Raw genomic sequence first — 22,637 nt, 5'->3', positions numbered from 1 at the left:
TGATTGACCCAGCAGGTCGTTACAAGCCAGATGCTTTCTGATCTGTGTGTGTACACACACACACACACACACACACACACACACACACGTACCATTGTGTAACAATGCTGTTATAGAAATGTGAACTACCTTTGCATAATTTAGTATGGCTGTATTCATTTCTTTTGGAAAGCTTTAATTCCCATTTTGTTCCTACAGATAAGAAACAAGATGGAGCTATTGAGAATCGCAACAAAGGTAAGTTCAGGAGGAGTTAATTTCTTTTCATTGAATTCAAAAATATATCTACTGGGCACGGTATTTATCCAAAAGTTTAGGATACATGTAGCAGGGAAAATAACAATACATGTTAACTTGGGTTAATCTCTCTTCCTGTCATTGCCTTAGTCATGCTGCCTTACAATGTTAGTAAGATTTTAATTGTGATTTGTGGTAGTAAGTATAGAAAAATCCAGATGTAGGTAGCTTTCAACTTAAGCATTTTGGGTATTTTAACATTGGTTACTATATAATTGCTAGCCAAAATGCATAAGAAACAAAATATATAACGTAAATGTTTTTTGCATCTATTTAAGAGTCTAAATACATGCATATTTCTCTATATGTAAGTTCATACCTAATGTTCTACATTGTGTTAGGGATTATATGGAAGGGATTTGTGGTGTTATGAATAAGTCTCATCACCTAACACAACACGGGAAGAGAAATGACTTGGCATTTAGTTTAGTTGAAGGGCCCTGTGTGTCTGCCTGTGCTTCGTCCTTGTTGTCTAACACAACGTGCTCAGTTATGGTGCACAGTTTCACAACTGAGTGTCACTATTGTCTTACTTTCATTGGATAGATATACACATGTACACATACACAGCTGCATGTTTAAATGTTTTCTAGTTTTCTGAAACAAACTGATTTTTATCAAAAATTGCTTAAAAATGTCGGTAGTTACGTGTGCCCTTAAAAGGTAGTGAAGTTATATTTGCTCTTAAATGTAGCAAAAGCCCAAGATGGTGCAGCCATGGAAATGCAGCCTTTGAAGAGTGAAGAAGGTGGAGACGGTGATGAAAAAGACAAAAAGAAAGCAAATTTGCCAAAAAAGGAAAAATCTGTTCTACAAGGGAAACTTACAAAGCTGGCTGTTCAGATTGGCAAAGCAGGTATGATACATAAAGGAAAACAAGGGGTTGTATTTTAAAATACTCTCTGGTTAAAACTCGTCTTTTGTCACATTTCAGTCTGGAAATCGTTTCTTTGTGAGTGGAAGGGGAGTTGGAAATATTTTCTATTTCAGCCACAATGTATACCAGGCCTTTTGAGTTATTGTCAAGCCTCCTACTATCATTGCAGCTTAGAGGCTGTCATCCCACTTTACGTAGAGGGAAGTGTCCTTTGTCAGCTAGCTTAATAAGTGGTCAAGTTAAGATCAGCCTAAGTCTGTCCAATTCATAAGCCCATGCTTTCATTTCTGAATTTCTGGGAGCAGTGCAGAGAGGGCTAGCAGTGAGGTTATCCCATACAGGTTATCCAACTGTATTTTAATATAAAAAAATTTCACCACACATTTTGTTTATATTTTTATTGACTATTTATGGACAATTTAGGTATGTGTTTTTTAAAAGTTATAGTTCAGTTAAATGGATTAATTAAAGAGTTATCCTGGTGAAGCTAAAAGTACTAAATTGCTGCCATCACTAGAAAACACCTGTTGAGAGAACCATTCTTTAAAAAAAAAAAAAAAACTCTTAAATAAAAACAGCATGCCCTCCAGCAGTATCATTTTTTGCAAAAGAACACGTGTGCCTAAATCAGCATATACTATTAAAATCACTTATATTGCATCAATCTATTACTTCCTAGGAGTATGTTGGAAATCATGAACTTTTTGCTTTTGTTCTCAAGAAGCTTATTATCTAATGGCAAATGCGTGCTTTTTGTAATATGTAGCCAAGTGGTAATACTGACGCTATAATGTTGGAGAAAAGATAGTGACAGTAGTTAGTAGGCACTGGATTGGGTTATTAGACCCAGATACATGGACTTGCCTTGTTTTTTACTCCTCATTTATCAGAGACTAAATTACCCACAAAATAGAGAGGTAAATAGTTTGTAATGTATGATTAACTCTTGGTCTTCTAAGTTAATGAAGCAGTAAGGATAGACAAAAAATTAAGAGATAATTTGTGGTTTTTTAATAAAAGAATGTAAGATTGAACATTTAATTTCAAGTCTTCCCATTGATCAGATTCTATTTGGATTCTCTTTCAGCGGCAGACAAGTTGCCCATATGTAAAGCGCTAGCTTATGCTAAACTTTTGTTATTTCCTTGTCATTGCCTGTTATTTTGTCTCAGCCTTCGTAGAAGACCGAAGATACAATTAAGTCTAGGAAAGAATCATAAATGCTTTTCTCCCAGTTCTCCTGGGGACGGAGGTCTACTTGGAAGCAGAAATTAAGTATGACAATGTCAAGTGATGAGTTAGGTACCAAAAAAGAAGTTAACGGTTTCTCAGAGAAATTAAAGTAAATAATAACAAACCAGTTATGATTCTTCCTGTGGCCAGTATATAACTGACAATGAGTACTGTCTGAAATATTCAAATAATTACCTTTTCCTTTATTTACTTATTTTTTAATATACTGATAGGTTTGTTGATGTCTGCCATCACAGTTATCATCCTAGTGTTATATTTTGTAATTGATACATTCTGGGTTCAGAAGAGACCATGGCTTGCTGAGTGCACACCGATTTACATACAGTATTTTGTGAAGTTCTTCATTATTGGAGTTACAGTTTTAGTCGTAGCCGTGCCAGAAGGTCTTCCACTTGCGGTCACAATCTCACTGGCCTATTCAGTCAAGGTAAGTCGCAATGGGTAAGGAGCTGTTCTAAGCGTAAAGCCTCAGCTGGTCTAGAAAGCACGTGTCTGGTTACTCTTGTTTCTGATTCAGAAAGTCAGAGAATTCCATAAATTTACAGTTTTCTTTGAAAATTCTGTCATTGACTCCCTGCCTTTCTCCAGCTGAAGATCCCCGGGCCACAGAGACTTAGACCTCCCTGGAGGACAGCCTTGGTGCAGAACCTAAGCATGACTCTGCTCGACAGTCTGGCCTCGTTTCCATTGCATGATAGTCAGGTTGTCCTTTGTGTCGTCACCTCTTTCCCATCTGTAAGACTAACGTAAGACTGTCACTTACCTGTGGCCCAAGGGCCGGAGGGTTTACTTGCATCCACGTTTCTCAGGCCAGCTTGTTTCCACTCTTCCTCCCCGTTACCCTACCGTCCAGCTTTCACAAGGTAGGCACTCATGTTCCTAAAACAGTAATTCAGATCATATTATTTCCTTGTGTGAAGCTCCAGTGGCTTTTCATGACACTAAGAATAAGATCCCCGCTCCTTCCCATGTCCTGCGGGACCCTGCCAGCCTGGCCCTTGCTTACCTCTTGGTGCTAATCCACCTCTCTCTCCTTCCGGTCCAGCCTCACCAGTCTTCCTGCTGTTTTCAAATAGCCTAGCCGTGTTCTCACTTCAGAGCTACTCATTCCTTCCTTTGAATCATCTGCTCTCTTTATCCAGGTCTCTTCAAATGTCACCTTCTCTGATCACTCATTTTACAGTAGCTCAATCCTTGTTTTCCAACTAGAATGCTGAAAATGCACTTTGATGACTTTGCTAACTACTATTTACGTAAAGTAATAATCTGTTTGAAGATTAATTTATTTGTGTTGATTTTAAATCTTACATGGAAAAGGTAAGTTTGATTTCAAGAAGTTTCAGCTTGGGCAGTTTTGATCTTCCTTTCAAAGTGCCTCCGCAAGTAAAATCATACTTAATGGAAGAACACTGCTCTTGTCAATTTCCTTAAGTTAACGAGCAGTTCTCCTTAAGTAACACTGCTGATGTGACCGATATAATTAGCCATGGTTTCCGCTCTAACACTCTCACCTTCAGTATTCCCAAGCACTTGACAATAGACCTGTCATGATAAGAATATTTTTTGATTATTATTTGAGCTGTGTGGTTTTTTTCAGGCATTTCACATCTTTTGTTTCAAAAATAAAATGGTTGGTAAATGTGTCAAAGTGATGACAAAATACAGTAATTGCCTGTTTGTCCTCTTTAGATGTTTTAAAATAATTTTGAATAATTGGGGTAAACATACTTCAGACACATCGATCAGTCATTTTACCAGTACTGTCATTAGTTCATTTTGAATAGTCATTAATGATACAGGTTTTTCAATTGATCAAAAAGATGTAAGCCCGATTGATTTGCATGCCTTTAATAGAAAATGAGAGCATTTTAACTACTGTTGTTTAAGCTTTTATTAAATATTTAGCCCAGATATTACCAACTACTGTTAGTTTCACTGAGGATCCTGTTACGAATTCTGTTAATGCTGTGCACAATTGAACACATTTTCTTTACTGCCAGACTTCATTCTTTTATATAACTTTAATGTTAATTCAAGCCAGTATTAATTTGGGGAGTACGCATCTTTCTTCCCCATATTTATTTCTTCAAAGAACCAGTTTTTTGCAGTGTCTTGCATGTTAGTAGTCAAAGAACACACTGTAAAATAACTCGATGTAGTTTTTAACTCATTCCACGTATGTTTTGAGAATTATCAAACATTTTAACTTAAATGCTTTTTGGGACTACTGATTTTTTAGAAACTATCTTTTTTGTTCTTGTAAATAAGAGGAAGAGGTGATCCAAAGGATGAGAATACCAAGTGTCCCAGCATATGGAAAAGATAAAAATGACCTATTCTGGATTTGATATGTTAACTCAATCTATCACAGTCAAAAAAAAAAAAAAAGAAAAGAAAGAAAGAAAGAAATCGGCAACTACCTGCCCACAAGCTCTATGTTTTAATTGGTACAAGCTACTTTTTCCTTGGTGATTGATACATTTTTTGTTTTCACTTTATAAGGAGACTTAATCCTTAAATGTTAATATACTCTTACACTGTTATTATGTACCTCTGTACTTAAACAGTACAGATTGCCTTGTAATGTGAGGATACTTCCCAGGAGCTGTTGGAGGCTTGTGGTCAGTATGATTTGCATAGGGGTGCGGGTATCTGGATTCATTTACTGGATGATGTTATGCAGTGGTGAAATTATTGAAACCCCAGAAAGCTAGTCCTCTCATTAGCTTATTTGAATAGGTCACATCTACTCAAATTCTTCCAGTATTGTTGCTTTATAATGTGTATCTGCATATAGCTGGGAGTTTTAGTTCTGATTTTAAAGCAGTTTTTAATGTAATACGGTGATTGGTGTTATATGTAGCTTAACTAGATATTTTTTGTCACTGTAGAAAATGATGAAAGATAATAACTTAGTAAGGCATCTGGATGCTTGTGAAACCATGGGAAATGCTACAGCCATTTGTTCAGATAAAACAGGAACATTGACAATGAACAGAATGACAGTTGTTCAAGCTTACATAAATGAAAAACATTATAAAAAGATTCCTGAACCAGAAGCTATTCCACCAAATATCTTGTCCTATCTTGTAACAGGAATTTCTGTGAATTGTGCTTATACATCAAAAATACTGGTAAGGTGTCTTTAGTAATTCATTTATATATGAAAATTGATTTTTAAATTTGTAATGACTAGATTGTATGTAGCTCTTGAGACCTGCCATTGCTATATATAAATTGAAGAACTGAATTGTGTTTTTAAAAAGCATTCAGTTATATGATGTATATGTAAGTTTTTTTGATAAATTTGTTACAAGTAAGATCTATTGATCAACATTTGTATTCTGTATATTTGTATTTTTCTTCTATTTTTAAAACATCTGTGTTTAGGAACTCTCAAGCCTTATAACTGGAACAAGTTCTTAATTTTAAATTCTTATTAAGCTCATTTTGTGAAAAGATCAGGCTATCTTACTTTTGTAGACTTTTGTAGATGAAAAAATAAATAGTAGAAAGTCAACTCTCAATTTTTTAGAGAAAATTTTGAAGCCAGATTTCAGCTTGAAGTGATGTTTGGTATATACTTGCTGTATTATGTTCTTTCTGGTTTCTCAGTAGATCCTACCTATAAGGCGATCCTTAGACCTTTTGGAACTAACTCAATAAAGTAACTCTAGACTCGTACTACCTTAGAATAAAATATTTCTAACTTGTCAAGTTTTAAATGTTTTATTTTTAACATAAATTGTGAAATTGTTTCACTTGTTATGTGTTCTAATGATTCATGGATGAAGCCCATGAACAAAATTAATATTGCAAGTCGTTTGCTAAAAATAGGCCTGAATTGGATTATTGGACTGGAAAATTACAGGATCTTGGTTCTCGATCTAGCCGTGCCTTTTACTAGCTGAAAGTCCGAGCGTTACTTTCTTTAACTGTTAAGTGAAGATGATCACATCTGCCCTTATACTGTTGTGATGAATATATGAGGTGATACTTGTGAAGAGACTATGGGGAGAAAAAAAGAACGCTTCCATATATAGTTGAGGCAGCAGTGCTTTATTTTAATGCAAATACTTTTATTTTAAGTCATAAAAATTTGTAAAGTAGATTTAATTTTGAATTCGTTGCTATAAATGTTCAGTGAAAACAGAAAAAGAAAGGGATTAAAATTTATTAAGTCCCACACCATATATATCAGGAACCAGCTTTACACTTTTCATGACTTATTTAATTCTTGAGTCCTAAGTGCTCCTGTTTTTCAGATGCTCAAGCCAAGGATCCCAGCCGTTGGGTAACTTGCCAAAAGTTCACCCAGCTAGTAACTGGCAGGGCTGAGACTGGCATCCATACCATTCTCTTCATAGAGCGCTTCTCCTTTCTGTGCCCCTCAGAACGGCTGATACTAATAGAAGTTCCGTGTGTTATTTTGCTTTAGAATGTCGCATTCTGTTTTCCGTTGGAAATTAAACTGTCATAGAGAAACAAGATGGTACTGTCTTCTAAACCTTTTTCTCTTATAGCCACCAGAGAAAGAGGGTGGATTACCTCGTCATGTTGGTAATAAAACTGAATGTGCCTTGTTGGGACTTCTTTTGGATTTAAAACGGGATTATCAGGATGTTAGAAATGAAATACCAGAAGAAGCACTGTACAAAGTCTACACCTTCAATTCTGTTAGGAAGTCCATGAGTACGGTCCTGAAAAATTCCGATGGAAGTTACCGAATATTCAGCAAGGGTGCATCTGAGATAATTCTGAAAAAGTAAGAGTAAAATGCTTAGGTGAATTAATTGCTAACTATAGTTACTTTATGGAATACCAACCACATTGTTATTGTTACTGTTTTCTTTTTGTGAGACCATCAGGCATTTGATAGAACCTCAGAGCTTTTTAGTATATTAATGGTATCCAGATGTTTGCCCATGGTATTTTGCCATTTTCATACTCCAGCTTCTTTATTTCTTACTATTTTGCTAGAGGGAAAATAAGCCCATTACATTCAGTCTGGTAGATTTAATAAAGTAAACCCTTAATGTTTGTTTTTAGCCGTGTTGATTTCATTGTTATATAGGATCATGAAAAGTAAGCCTCCCGTGAAGAAAAACTGAAGTTTGTGTCTTCAACACTGCATTGTAGACAGTAGACTCAGAAATGTGATGAAAAAATTATAGGTTAGTTTTTAAAATAGCAAAGCATTAAAACTAAATCTTGAGAATTTTCCTTTTATATCAGAGCGAGGATTTATCATATTTCTGCTGCAGTGTCATATTTAAATATCTCCTGTCATTTTGAACGGTAATCTTTCTTTTTTACTGCCCTCGTATAGACCAGTAGCTTCAGTTTTGACATTACGTGTTTATCTGTACTTTCCCTAAGGTGAATGTGCTGTTACAGGTATTGAAATTATTTTGGTTTCTTTAATAGAGAAGTAGAAGACTTTTAAAAGAAATTTAAGACCAATTTTGGAAATAGAGAACTCATTTGAAATTACAACATTTAAAATATTTCTACTTTTAATTTGCCGTTATATGGACTATAATCTAGTATTGCCTTAAATACTTGACAGACTGTGGCCTAACAGACTTGAGACAGATGTAAAATCAGTGAAAAGGCAGCATATGACAAATAGGTAAGGTTTGAGGGTAAAAGGTTGTGCTGTGAAGGATGCAGCATTTAAGATAGGTTTCGGTCAGAAGTACGTGTATCAAGGTGAAAGGAAGCCACATCAGAGCACAGGAGGTGGCATGTGCAGGCCACAGCGCGGGGAGTAGCTAGTAGTGTATTTCAGCTGGGAAGACATGGGCTTTTGTGGCACACAGGCCGCAGAGAACTTTCTTCCCTTCCTCGTACATTGGTTATCTGATTTCAGTGTGAAAGGTTAGGAGTTTTGCATCCTGGCTTGCTGCTGGGTAGCAGGTAGTACAGGGGAGATTTTTTAAAATCAAGAACCAATCGGGCTTTGACTCTTCTTCTGCAACTAATGAGCTTTGGGATTTTAGGGAGATTCTTTCCTTAGCTTCCATTTTATTTTCCACTGAAAAAAGAGGGTGATAATCACCAACTCTGTACAAGTAAAATAAAATAATGCATATGAAACATATAGCATGGAGTCTGCTATATAGTAAGTATACAGGAACTGTATCCACAGTGATACTCACATTTTGTTGTAGAGGCTCTTCGCTGTTAGGCTGAGTAGTTAAAACTTCGGTAAGTAGGCCAGAGAACGAGACTGAAGAATTTCTTCATCAGTGGAGCGATCAAAGCTGTGGTTGAAGATGATCTGGCATCAGGGAATAAGGTGGGTTAGAGGGGAAGGGATGGACCGGAGATGGATACCAAGTAAAAGGCTGTTACAAGAGCTTGAGCTCGAAGAGCCGGAAGGAGGCAGTAGCGGGGGGAGGGAAAGGAAAGGGAGGCTCCATTCACAAGACTGTTGAGAGGACAAATATATAGGACTTAGGAGGCAATATTATATAGATGATGAAGAAAAAGTAAGTATCTGGGCGAAATTCTAGATTTACAGCAGGTCCTCGGAGAACGTCGTTTCGTTCAACGTCGTTCATTGTAACGTTCGTTGATGAGGCGCCGTAATTGTTTATATCCATTAGCCTATGGTGAAATTGGTTTCATTGTACATTGTTTCACTTAAAGTTGCAGAACCTATGGGCAACAATAAATGAGGACTAGCTGTACACTGAAATCATTGGAGTGATGTTGATGTTCATTAGATGGGCAGTGAGGAGGCAGCTTTTGGTCTCGCATACAGTAAGTGTAAGGTACTGGTACAACTTTTGAGTGGAACTCTTCAGCAGTGATGGCAGGCTTTGGAAAACAATCAAAACGGAAAATGGATTTGGCCATCATCGTGGGAGAGGAGCGTAGAGAGGCTATGTGAAAAATAAACTTTCAATAGGGAAGTCTACAGTGTAACTTTTATTGACCACATAATTAAAAAGTTGTGGTTAGTGTCACTGACAATAAAACTATTTTGGCATTATCTCTCATTCTAAGAGAATGCTTATTTTAACAGTAAGTTATTTTTTTTTCTTTCATGGTTTAAAACAGTATAGGTGATGAAACAACGTCTCAGGTAAGGGGTTGATTGAACTTGGCTTTTTACTTTAAAAGAAAAAAAGTATTTGTGAATTTTGTGTTAATTGAAATTAATGTCTAAGTCTGTACCAAAATGGGTAGGTGTATAATTCTCCTCTGCCACTAGAGGTTCTTTGTTAAAATATGAAAGTTCTGCATTTCTAAAAGAGAAGGTTTAGAGTCTGTCTAGATTAACTGATGAAGAGGAGAACTATCAAATGAGAACCATAAAAATCAGAACTGTCTGCTTCATAAAGGGAAGAGTGAAAAGTGAATATGTTTTAAGTATGTAAAATGTAACATACATACGTAGTTCTCTGAATTTCCAGATATCTGATCCCATGTTTTCTAGCCCTTCCAGTTCACTTAAATGGCATTTACCATTATTTTTGTTAATTATTGATGTTTGGATTCAACATTTCCTTTTAGGTGCTTCAAAATCTTGAGTGCTAATGGTGAGGCAAAAGTGTTCAGACCAAGGGACCGTGATGATATTGTAAAAACTGTGATTGAACCGATGGCATCAGAAGGCTTGAGAACCATATGTCTTGCATTCAGAGATTTCCCAGCAGGAGAACCAGAACCAGAGTGGGATAATGAAAATGATATTGTCACCGGCCTTACATGCATTGCTGTTGTGGGGATTGAAGACCCTGTGAGACCTGAGGTGGTGAAACATTCTGTGTTCTGCATGTGCAGAGTCTGTTAAATATAGAGGATCTGGGCACTAACTGTAACCACTTTGCCAGTAAAATTCGTGGTGTCTGTGATTTTTGTTATTTTCTGTGTGAATCCAAGATAAGTGAAATAAATAATAGTGCTTGTGATGCAATACTACCTATTTATAGTTTTTAATTAGACAGCTTCCTTTGAGATCCTGTGTGTTGAGAGCACCATAACCTAGCACAGTGCCTTAACCTGAGTAGGGTTTTCAACTGATACATTAAATTAAATAGTAGATGCCATTAAGTTATTTGTTTGCATAGTCTTTAGATCAGCACTGTCCGGTTAAACTCTATGTGATGACAGAAATAGGTATTCTAGGTATTGTTCAGTACAGTAGCCACTGGCCATGTGTGACTCTGAGTTCTTTAAGTATGGCCAGTACAACTGAAACACTGATCAATTTAAACGTTACCGTATTGGACAGCATGCAGCTCTAAACTTGGCTTTCCTCTTTACATCATTTTTTTTTAAAGTTGATTGACTAACCACTGTGTGCCAGGCACTATACTAGTGTACTAGAAACATAACAATTGTTGAGGTCTGATCTCTGTCCTTGGTGGGGATGGGCAAATGTGAGAATTATAACCCAGGATGTTAATTCACTGATAGATATATATAGGCACAGGACATGAGCCTTCAACCTATTCTAAAGTAATAGCATTTTATTATTGCATTCTTACTGTGTGCCAGCTACAATGCCAAGTGCCTTACCTGTATTAGTTATTTTAATGTTCACCTCTGTGAATTATGAGTATCATTACTCTCATTTGATAGATGGGGAAAAAAAGTTGAGCTGTGTAGAGGTGAGCTCTAGACCATAGAGCCCAGAGTGTTCAGACCCGGGCTCTGTCTAAAACCCATGCTATATTAACCACTGGAGTGGTCAAGTAAAACTTCCTAGGATGAGGAGGCGTTAGCTAAACCAAGAGAGAGAGGAGTCGGCACATTCTGAGCAAAAAAGCAATGTGAGTGAAAGCACAAAGGCAAAACCAGCTCTTGTTTACTATCAACTAATTAATTCAGCACCCAGTGTGTCGTAACCAGCTCTTGTTTACTATCAACTAATTAATTCAGCACCCAGTGTGTCGTACCAGGTACTCTTAGGAACTGGACACACTGCAGTCAACAAAATCGTCACGAAACTTACATTCTAGAGAAGGAAGACAACTAGACAGACGAAATTATGGCTACATGGACTGTGTGCCAAGTGAAAACACATCCTGTGAGGAATAAGATTTCCTCCCTGCCCTCATAGTCCTTACATTCTGGATGGCATGGAGGGAATGAGGGTGACATCAGATAAGACTAGTACAAATATGATCAGGGCTAGAAAGGATATGCGCGGGGGATAAAATAAGGTAATTGAGAGAGACCACATTAGGAATCTCTGAGGATAGGACATTTGAGCTGCGATTGGATGGCTGACAGTGAGGCAGCCATGTGAATAGCTGCAAGAAGAGTATTCCAGGCAAATGGAACAAAATATGCAGGGGGCTAAAGGTGAGAAAGTATTTCTCTATTTCAGAGGTGGAAAGGAGGCCAGTATGGTGAACAGTATGGACAAGAAGGTACTGATGAGATTATCTTTGGTTGTACTAGGCAATTAGCGCTGTAAATTTTATTCTAAAATTAGTGATTTTCAGGCTGGGGAATGACATGATTCATGTTGTTAAAATACTATTTTAGGTACCATGTAAGAAATGAATTAGAAAGAAAGAGGAGTAGAAGTAGGGAAGCGAGTAAGATTATTGCAGGAATCCCAGGCAAGAGATGACCATGGCTTAGAACTATAATTTGCCAGGGAAGAGGGAAAGAAAGGGATGATTGCAAAGTGAATGGAGGTAGATCCAATAGGAATGACTAGGTTTGGTTTGGATATACTGTTTTTAACATTGTTGAGGTGTCCGAAGCATCCAAATGTATGTCAAATAGGCATTTGGGCCTAAGAGCTTAAAAGTAGTCCAGGCTGAAGCATTCACATCTGAGGCTTAAGGAGATCTCCTGAGGAGAGTGTGTAGCAAACGACTGTTTAAGATTACTATATCTCCACAATTAGGCATCTTCCCAAAGTGGGGGAATCAGTCTCTAACTTGCATAACTGGGTGGGTGGTGGATAGTATCACAACAGTGTAATAAGAGAATCAGAAGAAGCAGCATATTTAGAGGTCAAGATAAATTCAGTTTTGGGGTTTTAGAGTTTCAGATGCTTAGGAAACATCCAGGTGGATAATTTTTACCAACCGTTACTCAAAGCAAACCACTCAAAGTTTTATACATTGACTTCTGGCTTAAGTCTTATCTAAATACAATACTGAATCAGAATGTCTGCAACTTTTGTCCTTTGGAAAGTATATAGTATTGTGTTCTTGGCATTGAGGTTGATGGAGAGTTTTATTTTTAAACATGGAAATGGCACTTAATTTTTTTAGTATCTCAAAATAAGATAGGTACTTTTTTACTAATATGAGACAGTGTCACATGAAACAGCTTTGAGTATTCTGGACTTGGACGTTCTGATATAGAGAGAATCTAGATTAATTAGGTATCTAGGACAGATCCAGCTTTACTGCATATATGTAGGTACTTGAACAAGGTACTTAGCTTTTCTTCAGTGTCTTATCTGTAAAAATGATGGTAGTTTGAGAGTTTTAAGTGAAAGTATTTGGTGGTTAGTGGACAATTAATAAGTGTTTGCCTTTCTTCAGTGTTATTTGCCATATAGTTTTAACCTGTGACCCGTTTTTTCCTCTTATTCATTGTTCCACTATTCCAAATGATCTCAGGATAACCTCTGATCAGTGAGTACTTAATGGACACATTTTATTTTAAACGAGGTATCTGGATATATACTACATTTATACAGCAGGCCAGTGTTTTCAAAATCAAATACTGATTTTTATTTCTTTTTTTCACATAATCTGGGCAGGCTCTGTTCTTTCACTCACCTGTGTCACCAGCACCTACCATAGTGCCTGGCGTTCAGTAAATACTAGTTTAAGAGAATGCATGTGATATTTCTGTCCAAAGATGTGAATGACTAAGAGTTCACTAGATGGAGGGATATCCTTTTACATTGTAAACCCTAAAATATACAGATACATATTTATTTATGTTGCTAGTAATTAAAATTGCACACATGTTCCTAAGACGCAGTGGTACCCTGTTTACAATATGCGCCTCCTTGGAAAATACCTAAGGGTGACTATTTTCCCGACGATATTTAATTCAGTAGTTCAACAAATACTAAGCTCCGCTTATATGTCAGGCACTTATTTGTTAAATGAAGGCATTGTACTAGGCGTTGGTGATGCAGACATGAGCAGGTCAGGGTTCTACCCTCAAGAAGCTCATTGAATTGCTGAAAACTCAGGTAAACAAATAACTATAAAATGATACGTGAGCTGTAATAGAGGTGTGCGTATAATGTGAAGGCACAATTCTTTCTAGATAGGCCATCAAAGCTCCCAGAGAGATGAACACTTAACTGTATTTATAATAGAAGTCACAAACAGCTTACAGGCCAAATTTACCCTTCAGTTACGTTATCTTTGGGGGGGGAGGGAGAGAGAGAGTGTGTGTGTGTGTTTAAAACATTAAATATTGAGAGAGTACACACAAATCTGGGTTTCTGCTTTCTTGTGAAATTGTAGGTTCTGTCAACATCGGGCTCTCATTCCCCAGAGGTAAAAATAGGCTAGAGCTGAGTAGCTCTTTCATCAGGCATTCGTCTGGGGTTTGTCAACCTTCAGCATGTATTCCTCATTTATGTTACCTGCATGGCCCTATAGTATTTATTTGCATTTGCAACCTTTGCTCTAGTAGGATTTTCTGGTTAGAGAACAGCAGGAAAGCATTTTGCTAGGCAAAGGGAACTACAAAAACAAAGGCACAGAACTAATAGTGTAGATTATTCATCTATCAAGTTCTATATAGTGGAGAAAATTTTTAGATAAATCTAGAAAACTATTTTGAGGCTCGAGTTACACTGAGGACTTGGTGGTTTATAGTGTAACAATTGGGGAGTCATATATTTCTAAGAAAGTGTATTAGAAAAAGAACGCTGCTGTCAAGTATGTCAGATGTTTTAAAGGAGAAACAAATATAAAGAGAGGGATACAAATTAGAAAGCTGTTGTAATAGCTCAGGCAACAAGCACTAGGGACACGGGAAGGTTTGAGGTAAAATCTCCAGCCCTTCAGGATGTATGGGGTAGCGGGATGGAAGAGGTCAGATGACCCTCAGGTTTCTGCTCCATAAGCAGGTTTAGAACACGTGCTCTCCTTTTGGACACCCAAATTCTGATGCTCACTTTTCTCTTGGACTGTAAATCCAGCTATCACAATGAGACGGGGCAAGAGACAGATTTGAAAGTTATTAGCGCACAGATGTTAGTTGAAGGGAAGAGAGTAGGCGAACCACCCATAACCCTACAGAGCACCAACACTTAACTGGTGGTGTATGGGCAGTAAAACCAGAAAGGTAGAAAGCCTATGGTAAGTAAATAATGCAAACAAATTAAGTTGCATGACAACTGAAAATGAAGCCCGAACTAGGACTGTGGCCGTGGAAGAGGAAAGAAGAGGTTATTGGGAATAATTCAGGAAATATTGACAAGTTGTAATTAAAATGATTTGTGGGACTGTGAGGTAATGCATATTCGTTGGGATTTTTTCTTCTGGAAATACTAATTTTCTGTCGTAATACGGATTTTTTTCATGTAAACCAGGTACCAGATGCAATAAAGAAATGTCAAAGGGCTGGGATTACTGTGCGGATGGTCACTGGTGATAATATTAATACCGCTCGGGCTATTGCTACCAAGTGTGGTATTTTACATCCTGGCGAAGATTTCTTGTGCCTAGAAGGCAAAGATTTTAACAGGAGAATACGAAATGAAAAAGGAGAGGTAAGGGATTTGTTTTTTTTAATTGATGTATTTTTATTAGAAATTTCATTCAGCAAGAACATACTGAATATGCACTATGCATTAGGCATCACGTGTGAATAAATGCAGTCTGCACCTCGAAAAGCAAAATATTAGCATTTTAGGAAATAAAAGGGATAACTGACAAATTTAAGTTTAAGCCAATTTCCAAAGTACAGTATGTGTAAGCGAGTAATGGGAGGAGAGTTTTGAAACGTTGATAGGAAGTATATTTTAGGGGACCCCAAACTCTGAGCTTTTTTATGCTAAATTAAGGAGTTTTCATAGAGACTGGGGAGATTTTTAAAATCTGATCTTGTAATGATACAGATAGCAGTGGTTCTCAGACTTGAGTATGTATCAGAATTACCTGGAGAACTTTTTAAAACATTGATATGGCACACCCCCAAGTATTTAATAAGATAAACCTGGGTAGGGCCTTGCTCAAGAATTTGCATTTCTAACAAGTTCCCAGGAATTGTTGCTGGTGCTACTGGTCTGTTAACCACACTTTTGAGAACCACGGATACATGCCAGATAACTAATTTGGAATTATGAAACTAGGCTTGGGCACGTTTTAACTTTGACAAAAATTTATAGATTGAGCAAGAGCGGATAGACAAGATTTGGCCAAAGCTTCGAGTACTTGCAAGATCATCTCCTACTGACAAACACACACTGGTTAAAGGTGAGTAGGTTTTATAATTATTTCATAATTCCTTAATACAGAAATATGTTCTACTTCCTAAAATAGTAACAGATACTGAATTTTAGATTGAGTCATGGATATCATCTTGTCCAATAAAAGCTAAATAGATTTCCTTTTGATGCCTTCGGTGAACGTGTTAATCTTCAGTGATTAAAACAGGATATTGCTTCTAACATAACCTTAGTTTCTGGCGTTGGTCCTTGTCTCGCATCTCAGCAGTTTCCATTCCTGTTTGCTTAGTTATTTATTTTTAACCTTGCGTCACTCAAACTGACTTAGGATATTCTGCAGAATCACCTTATCAATTAAAGGGAGAGTTTTTACAACACACATGTTTACTTTGATTTCAGGTATAATTGACAGCACTGTCTCAGAACAGCGCCAGGTGGTAGCTGTAACCGGAGATGGCACCAATGATGGTCCGGCACTGAAGAAAGCTGATGTTGGATTTGCAATGGTAGGAACTTACCTAGTCACGTGTAATTTACAAGCGAGGTTTTGTGTGTGTTTGGTTTGTTAGTTTGCTTTTTATTCAGTTGCTATTGATTTTAGACACTGTCCCTCAAGATTAGTTTGAGAAATAATATAAAAGCCTAAATTGATTTATAAGTAATTAGTTTATACACTGACTTTATTTGGTATGGTGAAATCTGGCTGGAAGATGACTTCTCTTGAACAATTATAAGATCATACATTTACGTATCCTCTGTAACATATCTGTCATCTCATCGGATCCTTGCAACAATCCTCTTCAGTAAGAAAGAAACTTAGAAGAGTTATATGTATTAAAGTTTAAAAAAAAATTGAGACTCTTCCACTCAGAATACTTCTTAAAAGTAACTGAATGTCATCATTTTATATTTAATAGATGTAATCTTTTTTGATTGAAAAAAATCTGCTTTTTCCCCCCCAAAGTTCTCAATTTAGATGTGATTATTTAAAGTGCTAGAAAATTAAAGCATTTCATTGTCATTTTCTTACACTGTGTCATAGTACTGATAAAACATTTACTATAAAATTGATATCATGAAATACATATACTACCTCAGTGTTTAATCATTGAAATTAGGTTGTTACGTCTTTGAATCTATTTCTTCCAGTTTTTCAGTGTAGGAGTGAATCTTTTATACCCTCAGTGCCATAGAAAATTTAAGTATTTTATTTAATTTTCGATTAGTTTTTTGTTGTTGTTGTTGTTTTTCATTTTTGGAAAGTACAGGTCCATAATCATAATTCTCAAATTAAAAAATCTGAAAGCTGAAATTGATTTCCTAAAGTTGCAGCAGACTCATTTGATGGCAAAACTTATCCTGAACTGATGTGAGGATGTTACTTGCCCCACTTAATACGAACATTCATAGCCATTGTAGAGATATTAATGTGTTTTTGTAGCAAGCCCAGTCGGAGAAAGTTTGTGATAGAAGTTACGTGCCTCATCTTTCTAAAATATGAGAGGCTAAATTCTGAAACAGTCTGGACCCAAAGGTTTCAGATAAGAGAATATGTGTACCAATGTTTATTTGCATATTTTGTCATCCTGGTATTTTCCTACTAAAATAGGGGTTTAGCAGAACCAACACCATGGTGTCAGCCTTTCAACAGGAGTGAGCAAGATGGAAAAAGGAAATGACATGGGTAGAGCTATCAACTATTGGCTAGGAACCCAAAGATCCCCACCCTATCCTATCCCAAACTTAGTACAGGTGGCAGCACATTGTATGAACTTCTGAAGACTTGTGAAGAGTAGCTGAAAGGATAAGTAATATATAAATGCTGTTCCTTGGGCTGTAGGCAAGTAGAATCATTTACTTTAGGAACACAGGATCACTCCCTGCTGCTCTGGAGCATTTAGGAGTGTTCTTACATCTGGACAGCTGACCAGAAAGGCATTTATGTACATTGTATTTTAAAATTTTAAAAAATACTTTCTTCATGAAACTTAAGTGTTTAAAGCAGATACTAAGGGCTTTAAATATCGGGGGTGCCAAAAAAATGTATACACATTTTAAGAGATGTTATCTATGTATTACTTTTCGAAGTTGAATTACGGTAGCAATGTGTAGTGTGACATTCGCTCAAAAGACGGTGTTCATTAAATAAATGCTAGCATCACCATGCAACAGGCAGGACAGTCAAAGAAAATGACGGAAGCACGGGTGTCATTTGAGGAGCACGAGACCATTTTGGAGCGGTATTTGAAATTCGAGAACATTGTAGAAATACAGTGACAATTAATACAACAGAACCTCCAACACGCCTAACAATTGCACACATTCGTGATAAGTTTGAGACGCATGTTACTGTGTGAAGAAATTGAAACGGCATGCCCAGCGATACAAGTGGACACTTGGGTCAACGTTGCTCAAGCCGTAGTTCACCGTAATCAGAAGTGTCTAGACGCTGATGGTAACCACTTTGAACACCTCCTGTAATTGCAAGAGTCAAATGTGACTTGTATTCATCTTTTGTTATCGGTATACATTGAGTATTACAATTTTAATACAGTTTTTTCCTTTCTTAAAATGTGTATACAATTTTTTGGCACCCTCTGTATATGTAGGTAAATATAGTAATTCAAACAGAAACACAGTACAGTGACTGCTTTCTTTATAAACCCTGAAGGTTTTAGGCCCATTGTGCCACTTTTTGTTAAAGGCAGCACATCAAAAAATCTAAACTTATTTTTTAAATGCAGAGAAAGAATCATTGCTTAGTGGCTTAGATTTGAAAGTAGTGTTGCTCAAGCTTGAATTTACTTTGTGTATTTGTTCAGTTCTTCAATTTCGTATTTTAAAACAAAGGCAAAATTATTTGTCTTGGGCTTTTATTAGATACCCACAAGAAATTGCTGTTGATTAGTCCTTTCTAAATTTGTCTTTTATTCTTAAGGCACAAATAGTATTTTAGAACCCCAGCTATTTATCTATCGGTTAAATAGCTATAGCTATATATTAATATATTATTATTATGTTTTTTACATTATTTTTATTATTATTTTACGTAATAATATATTATTACATTATGTTTTTATTATACAGTAGCTCCCCTCTTTATCCATGGTTTTGCTTTCCATGGTTTCAGTCACCTGAGAGCTGCTTCCTGAAAATATTAAAAGAAAAATTCCAGAAATAGTTCATAAAATTTAAATTGTGCTCTGTTCTGAGTAGCGGGATGAAATCTTGCATTTGGCCTGCCCGTCCAAGGCGAATTGGACAGTCCAGGCTGTGAATTGTGCCTTTGTCCAGGGTCTCCCCGATGTGTGCGCTACTACCTATCAGTCATTAAGGAGCCATCTGAGTTGTCAGATCTGGAATGGCAGTGCTTGTGTTCAGGTCACCCTGTTTTACTCTATAATAGCCCCAAAGCGTAAGAGTAGTGATGCTGGCAATTTGGATATGCCAGAGAAAAGCCATAAAGCGCTTCCTTTAAGTGACTGAAAACGTAAAAGTTCTCAGCTTACTAAGGAAAAACAATTGTACACTGAGGTTGCTACATCATGCACCTCACTTCATCTCATCACGTAGGCATTGTATCGTCTCCCATCATCACAAGAAGATGAGTACAGTAAAATAAGATATTTGAGAAAGACGACATTCACATAACTTCTATTACAGTATATTGTTATAATTGGTGTTTTTTACTAGACATTGTTAATCTTTTACTGTGCCTAATTTATAAATTAAACTTTGTCATAAGTCTGTATCTTATGTATCTAGGGAAAACCAGTATAATACAGAGTATGGTACTATCCGCAGTTTCAGGCTCCCACTGGGGGTTTGGAACGTATCCTCCACCGTTAAGAGTGGGGCTACTGTATTACATTATTCTTCTACCAAAAATTCAGTTAACCACATGTACAGATACTTCTTCTATCAAAGACTACGTTGCCATGGTGTATTTGTATAAGCAAATACCTCTATTATATGGTAATAAGATCTTCTCTAAGTAATTAAAATTTTGTCTTTTTAAAGTTTGAATTAATAAAGGATCCATTTGTTTATTCCCCAAACATTCAGAAACTATTTTCAGTATTCTGGTCCAGAAACATTAGAGGTATGTAGTTGCTGCTTTCTAAAGGCTCAGCACACAAGGAAATAGATCATCAAAGCTTAGTAGCAGCCAGTGAAAGAGTAAACACAACATGCTGAAAGCCTCTAGGAAGAAGTCTTTGATTCTGCCAGTAGAGACTGGGAAAGGTTTTCTGAAAGCAGTGCTATCTGGGCTGAGGGAGGAAGAAAAGCATGTAGAAAAGTACAGCCAGGGGACCCTCATTGAATTGCGAGTACCATCAAATGCCACTTCACAGTGGGGACGTGCTCTGAGAAGTGCATTGTTAGGCCATTTGGTCCTTGTGCAAATATCAGATAGTGCACTTACACACACCTGGATGATACAGCCTACTTTGCACCTAGACTATATGACATTGCCTGCTCCTAGGCTACAAGCCTGTACAGCATGTTCCTGTACTAAAGGACACAAGATTAAACCAAGGACAATAGAGAATAATGCAATCTCCAAGAGATTCGGTAAACACAAGAATGTGTGAGGCTGCTGTGGGCATAACACGGCACACTTTTGTGCAGCATACTTTTGTGTGTGTGAGTAGAAAGAGGGCATTCTAAAATCACGATAAAAGGTCTAGTGTGGTAAATGCATAAACCAGTAACATAGTCATGTGTTATCATTATCAAATATTGTGGAATGTACATAATTCTATGCGCTATATTTTTATACGACTGGCAGCACAAGTTTGTTTATACCAGCATGACCACAGACATGTGAATAATGCGTGCGCTGTGCCATTACAACAGCTACAACGTCACTAGGAGATAGGAATTCTTCAACTCCATTCTATCTAATCTTGCGGGGCCACCATCATATATTCATTCGGTCCTTCGTTGACCAAAACATCTTTACACGGCTCATGACTGTAGTTTTAACATAAATAGGAGAGGATGTGGTGGTGTTGACAGTGGGATGTGAAACAGGGAGGGTTGACACTGGGCCACCAGAGAAGGGCCTTGAAGGCCAAGATAAGGAATTTGTTCCTTTATCCTGTGCATACACACTTTCCAGACTGATTTCTGATGGAGTAAAATTAGTTTGGAGACACACTGCGTCTTAGCATACAGCTCGGGAGAAGCTCAGCAAAAACCTATTTACTTTTTTTTTATGAAAAGTTTCCCAAACTTGTTTGATTATGAAACTAGTTTTTGTTGGGATACCAATTAATTTTAAAATTAATATATACCTGGCACCACACCTAGTTAGTACAATGTTGTTGACTGTATTCCCTACGCTGTACTTTAGATCCCTATGACTGTTTCAATAACTGGAAATTTTTAAGGATTTTGAACAAGGGAGTGATGAGATTGGCATTTGTAAAAGACAAGAGAATAATTAGAGATAAGGAAACCTGTTGGGCTTGTGTTAAATAATTGTTGCCCATTAAAAGTAAAATATTCAGATTTAGAGCTAAAATTTTAAATTAAAACTGTCCCTTCGTTAAATATTTCGAGAAAAGCTTAGTTTGAACTTTCTGTTTATTAAAACAATATATTCATAGCACTTAGGCAAATAGTTCTATAAGACTTAATACCTTAATACCTACCACTTATCATTTCTCCCAGCTCATTTTTTGACTAAGGAAACCAAGTACTTTAACTGTTTGCCTCCATACAGCTAAATGACATGATTATAGTGCATAGTGCTTCTTAATTTTTTTTAGTGTAAAGCATTAAGGACAATAAGGATTTAGCACTTCCACAGGCACACGTGTACAGGCACACACACCACTTTCACCCCTGTGTGCATTTACACCTGACCTATCCTGTCATTCTTCCATAATTTTGGATCGAGCAAGAGTCCTTACTGTGGTTGTCAGTGCTATGCCAAGCTGAGCCATGTGATCTACTGTAATTTTATTTCCTTGCACAACTTTTTGTATTCCCTATACATTGTCTTTTTCATTTACTTTCTTTTTAATTTTATTTATTTTTGCTTAGTTTTTCTGTGTGCTTAACACTAATTCATCGCCACGTTTTCCTTGCACTGCATCAGAGGCATCTGGTACTTTTACCAATTTCACCTTAGAGGAATCTCTCCCAGGTCTTCTGAACATGATTTCACCTGGACTCACTGTTTGCTAGGCCTGCTACACAGCTGTCTTGTTTTCCTCCGTCCCTGAGGATTTCCTTTACCTCTCTCTTATGTTGTTTGATCTTGTATTTCCTGTGTTTGATGCCATTATCTTTTTGGGGTTACTCCCTCATGTAGTAGTGTAGCCATCTCCTCCAATAGCTTCCTGAGAAACGGGTTATGAGAGTTAAACTTCTTTATAACTTTTATGACTGAACTCTCCATTCTCTCCTCACTCTTGATTCTTAATCTGACTTAGCATAAAAAATCTAGATTGGACGTTGTTTTCACTTAGAATTTTGAATTTGTTCCGTTTGTTACATACCATTTTGAATTTTGAACCTCTGGGGTTTTGGTGGGTTTTTTTCCTCCTTTTTGGAGGTATATGAGTCTTTACTTTGTTTTCAGTCCTCTGACTGTCATGATGATTTGTCTTAGAGCAGCTTTTTACTATGAAAACTCATTTTCCTCAATTTTGTGAAATTTTCTTATACTAGTATTTCCTCTCCCTTGTTTCTTCTTTGTGGAATGTTCCCCCTGATTTTTGTATTTAAGAGTTGTTTTTGGTTCTCTGAGTTTTTGTTCTTGTTTTAATTAACATCCTGTTCTTATTTCAT

The 22,637-nt window shown here is 36.8% G+C and overlaps 1 protein-coding gene across 6 annotated transcripts in view; it reads left to right on the top strand.

Moving 5' to 3' along the window:
* Positions 1-22,637, top strand: part of ATP2B1 (ATPase plasma membrane Ca2+ transporting 1) — a 119,214-nt gene that overhangs the window by 76,106 nt on the left and 20,471 nt on the right. For all 6 annotated transcript variants that reach the window (XM_033118360.1, XM_033118365.1, XM_033118362.1 and 3 more), the window contains exons 7-15: positions 199-237; positions 992-1,153; positions 2,641-2,855; positions 5,320-5,562; positions 6,952-7,193; positions 9,953-10,190; positions 14,976-15,155; positions 15,774-15,861; positions 16,233-16,339. In XM_033118360.1, coding sequence (XP_032974251.1) covers positions 199-237; positions 992-1,153; positions 2,641-2,855; positions 5,320-5,562; positions 6,952-7,193; positions 9,953-10,190; positions 14,976-15,155; positions 15,774-15,861; positions 16,233-16,339 — 1,514 coding nt within the window. The remainder of the gene's footprint in view (positions 1-198; positions 238-991; positions 1,154-2,640; positions 2,856-5,319; positions 5,563-6,951; positions 7,194-9,952; positions 10,191-14,975; positions 15,156-15,773; positions 15,862-16,232; positions 16,340-22,637) is intronic.

The sequence above is a fragment of the Rhinolophus ferrumequinum genome, chromosome 10, assembly GCF_004115265.2.
Source record: "Rhinolophus ferrumequinum isolate MPI-CBG mRhiFer1 chromosome 10, mRhiFer1_v1.p, whole genome shotgun sequence".
Lineage (NCBI taxonomy): Eukaryota > Metazoa > Chordata > Mammalia > Chiroptera > Rhinolophidae > Rhinolophus > Rhinolophus ferrumequinum.
The sequence above is the reverse complement of the archived record's forward strand: the minus strand, read 5'-3'. Positions and strand labels throughout refer to the sequence as shown.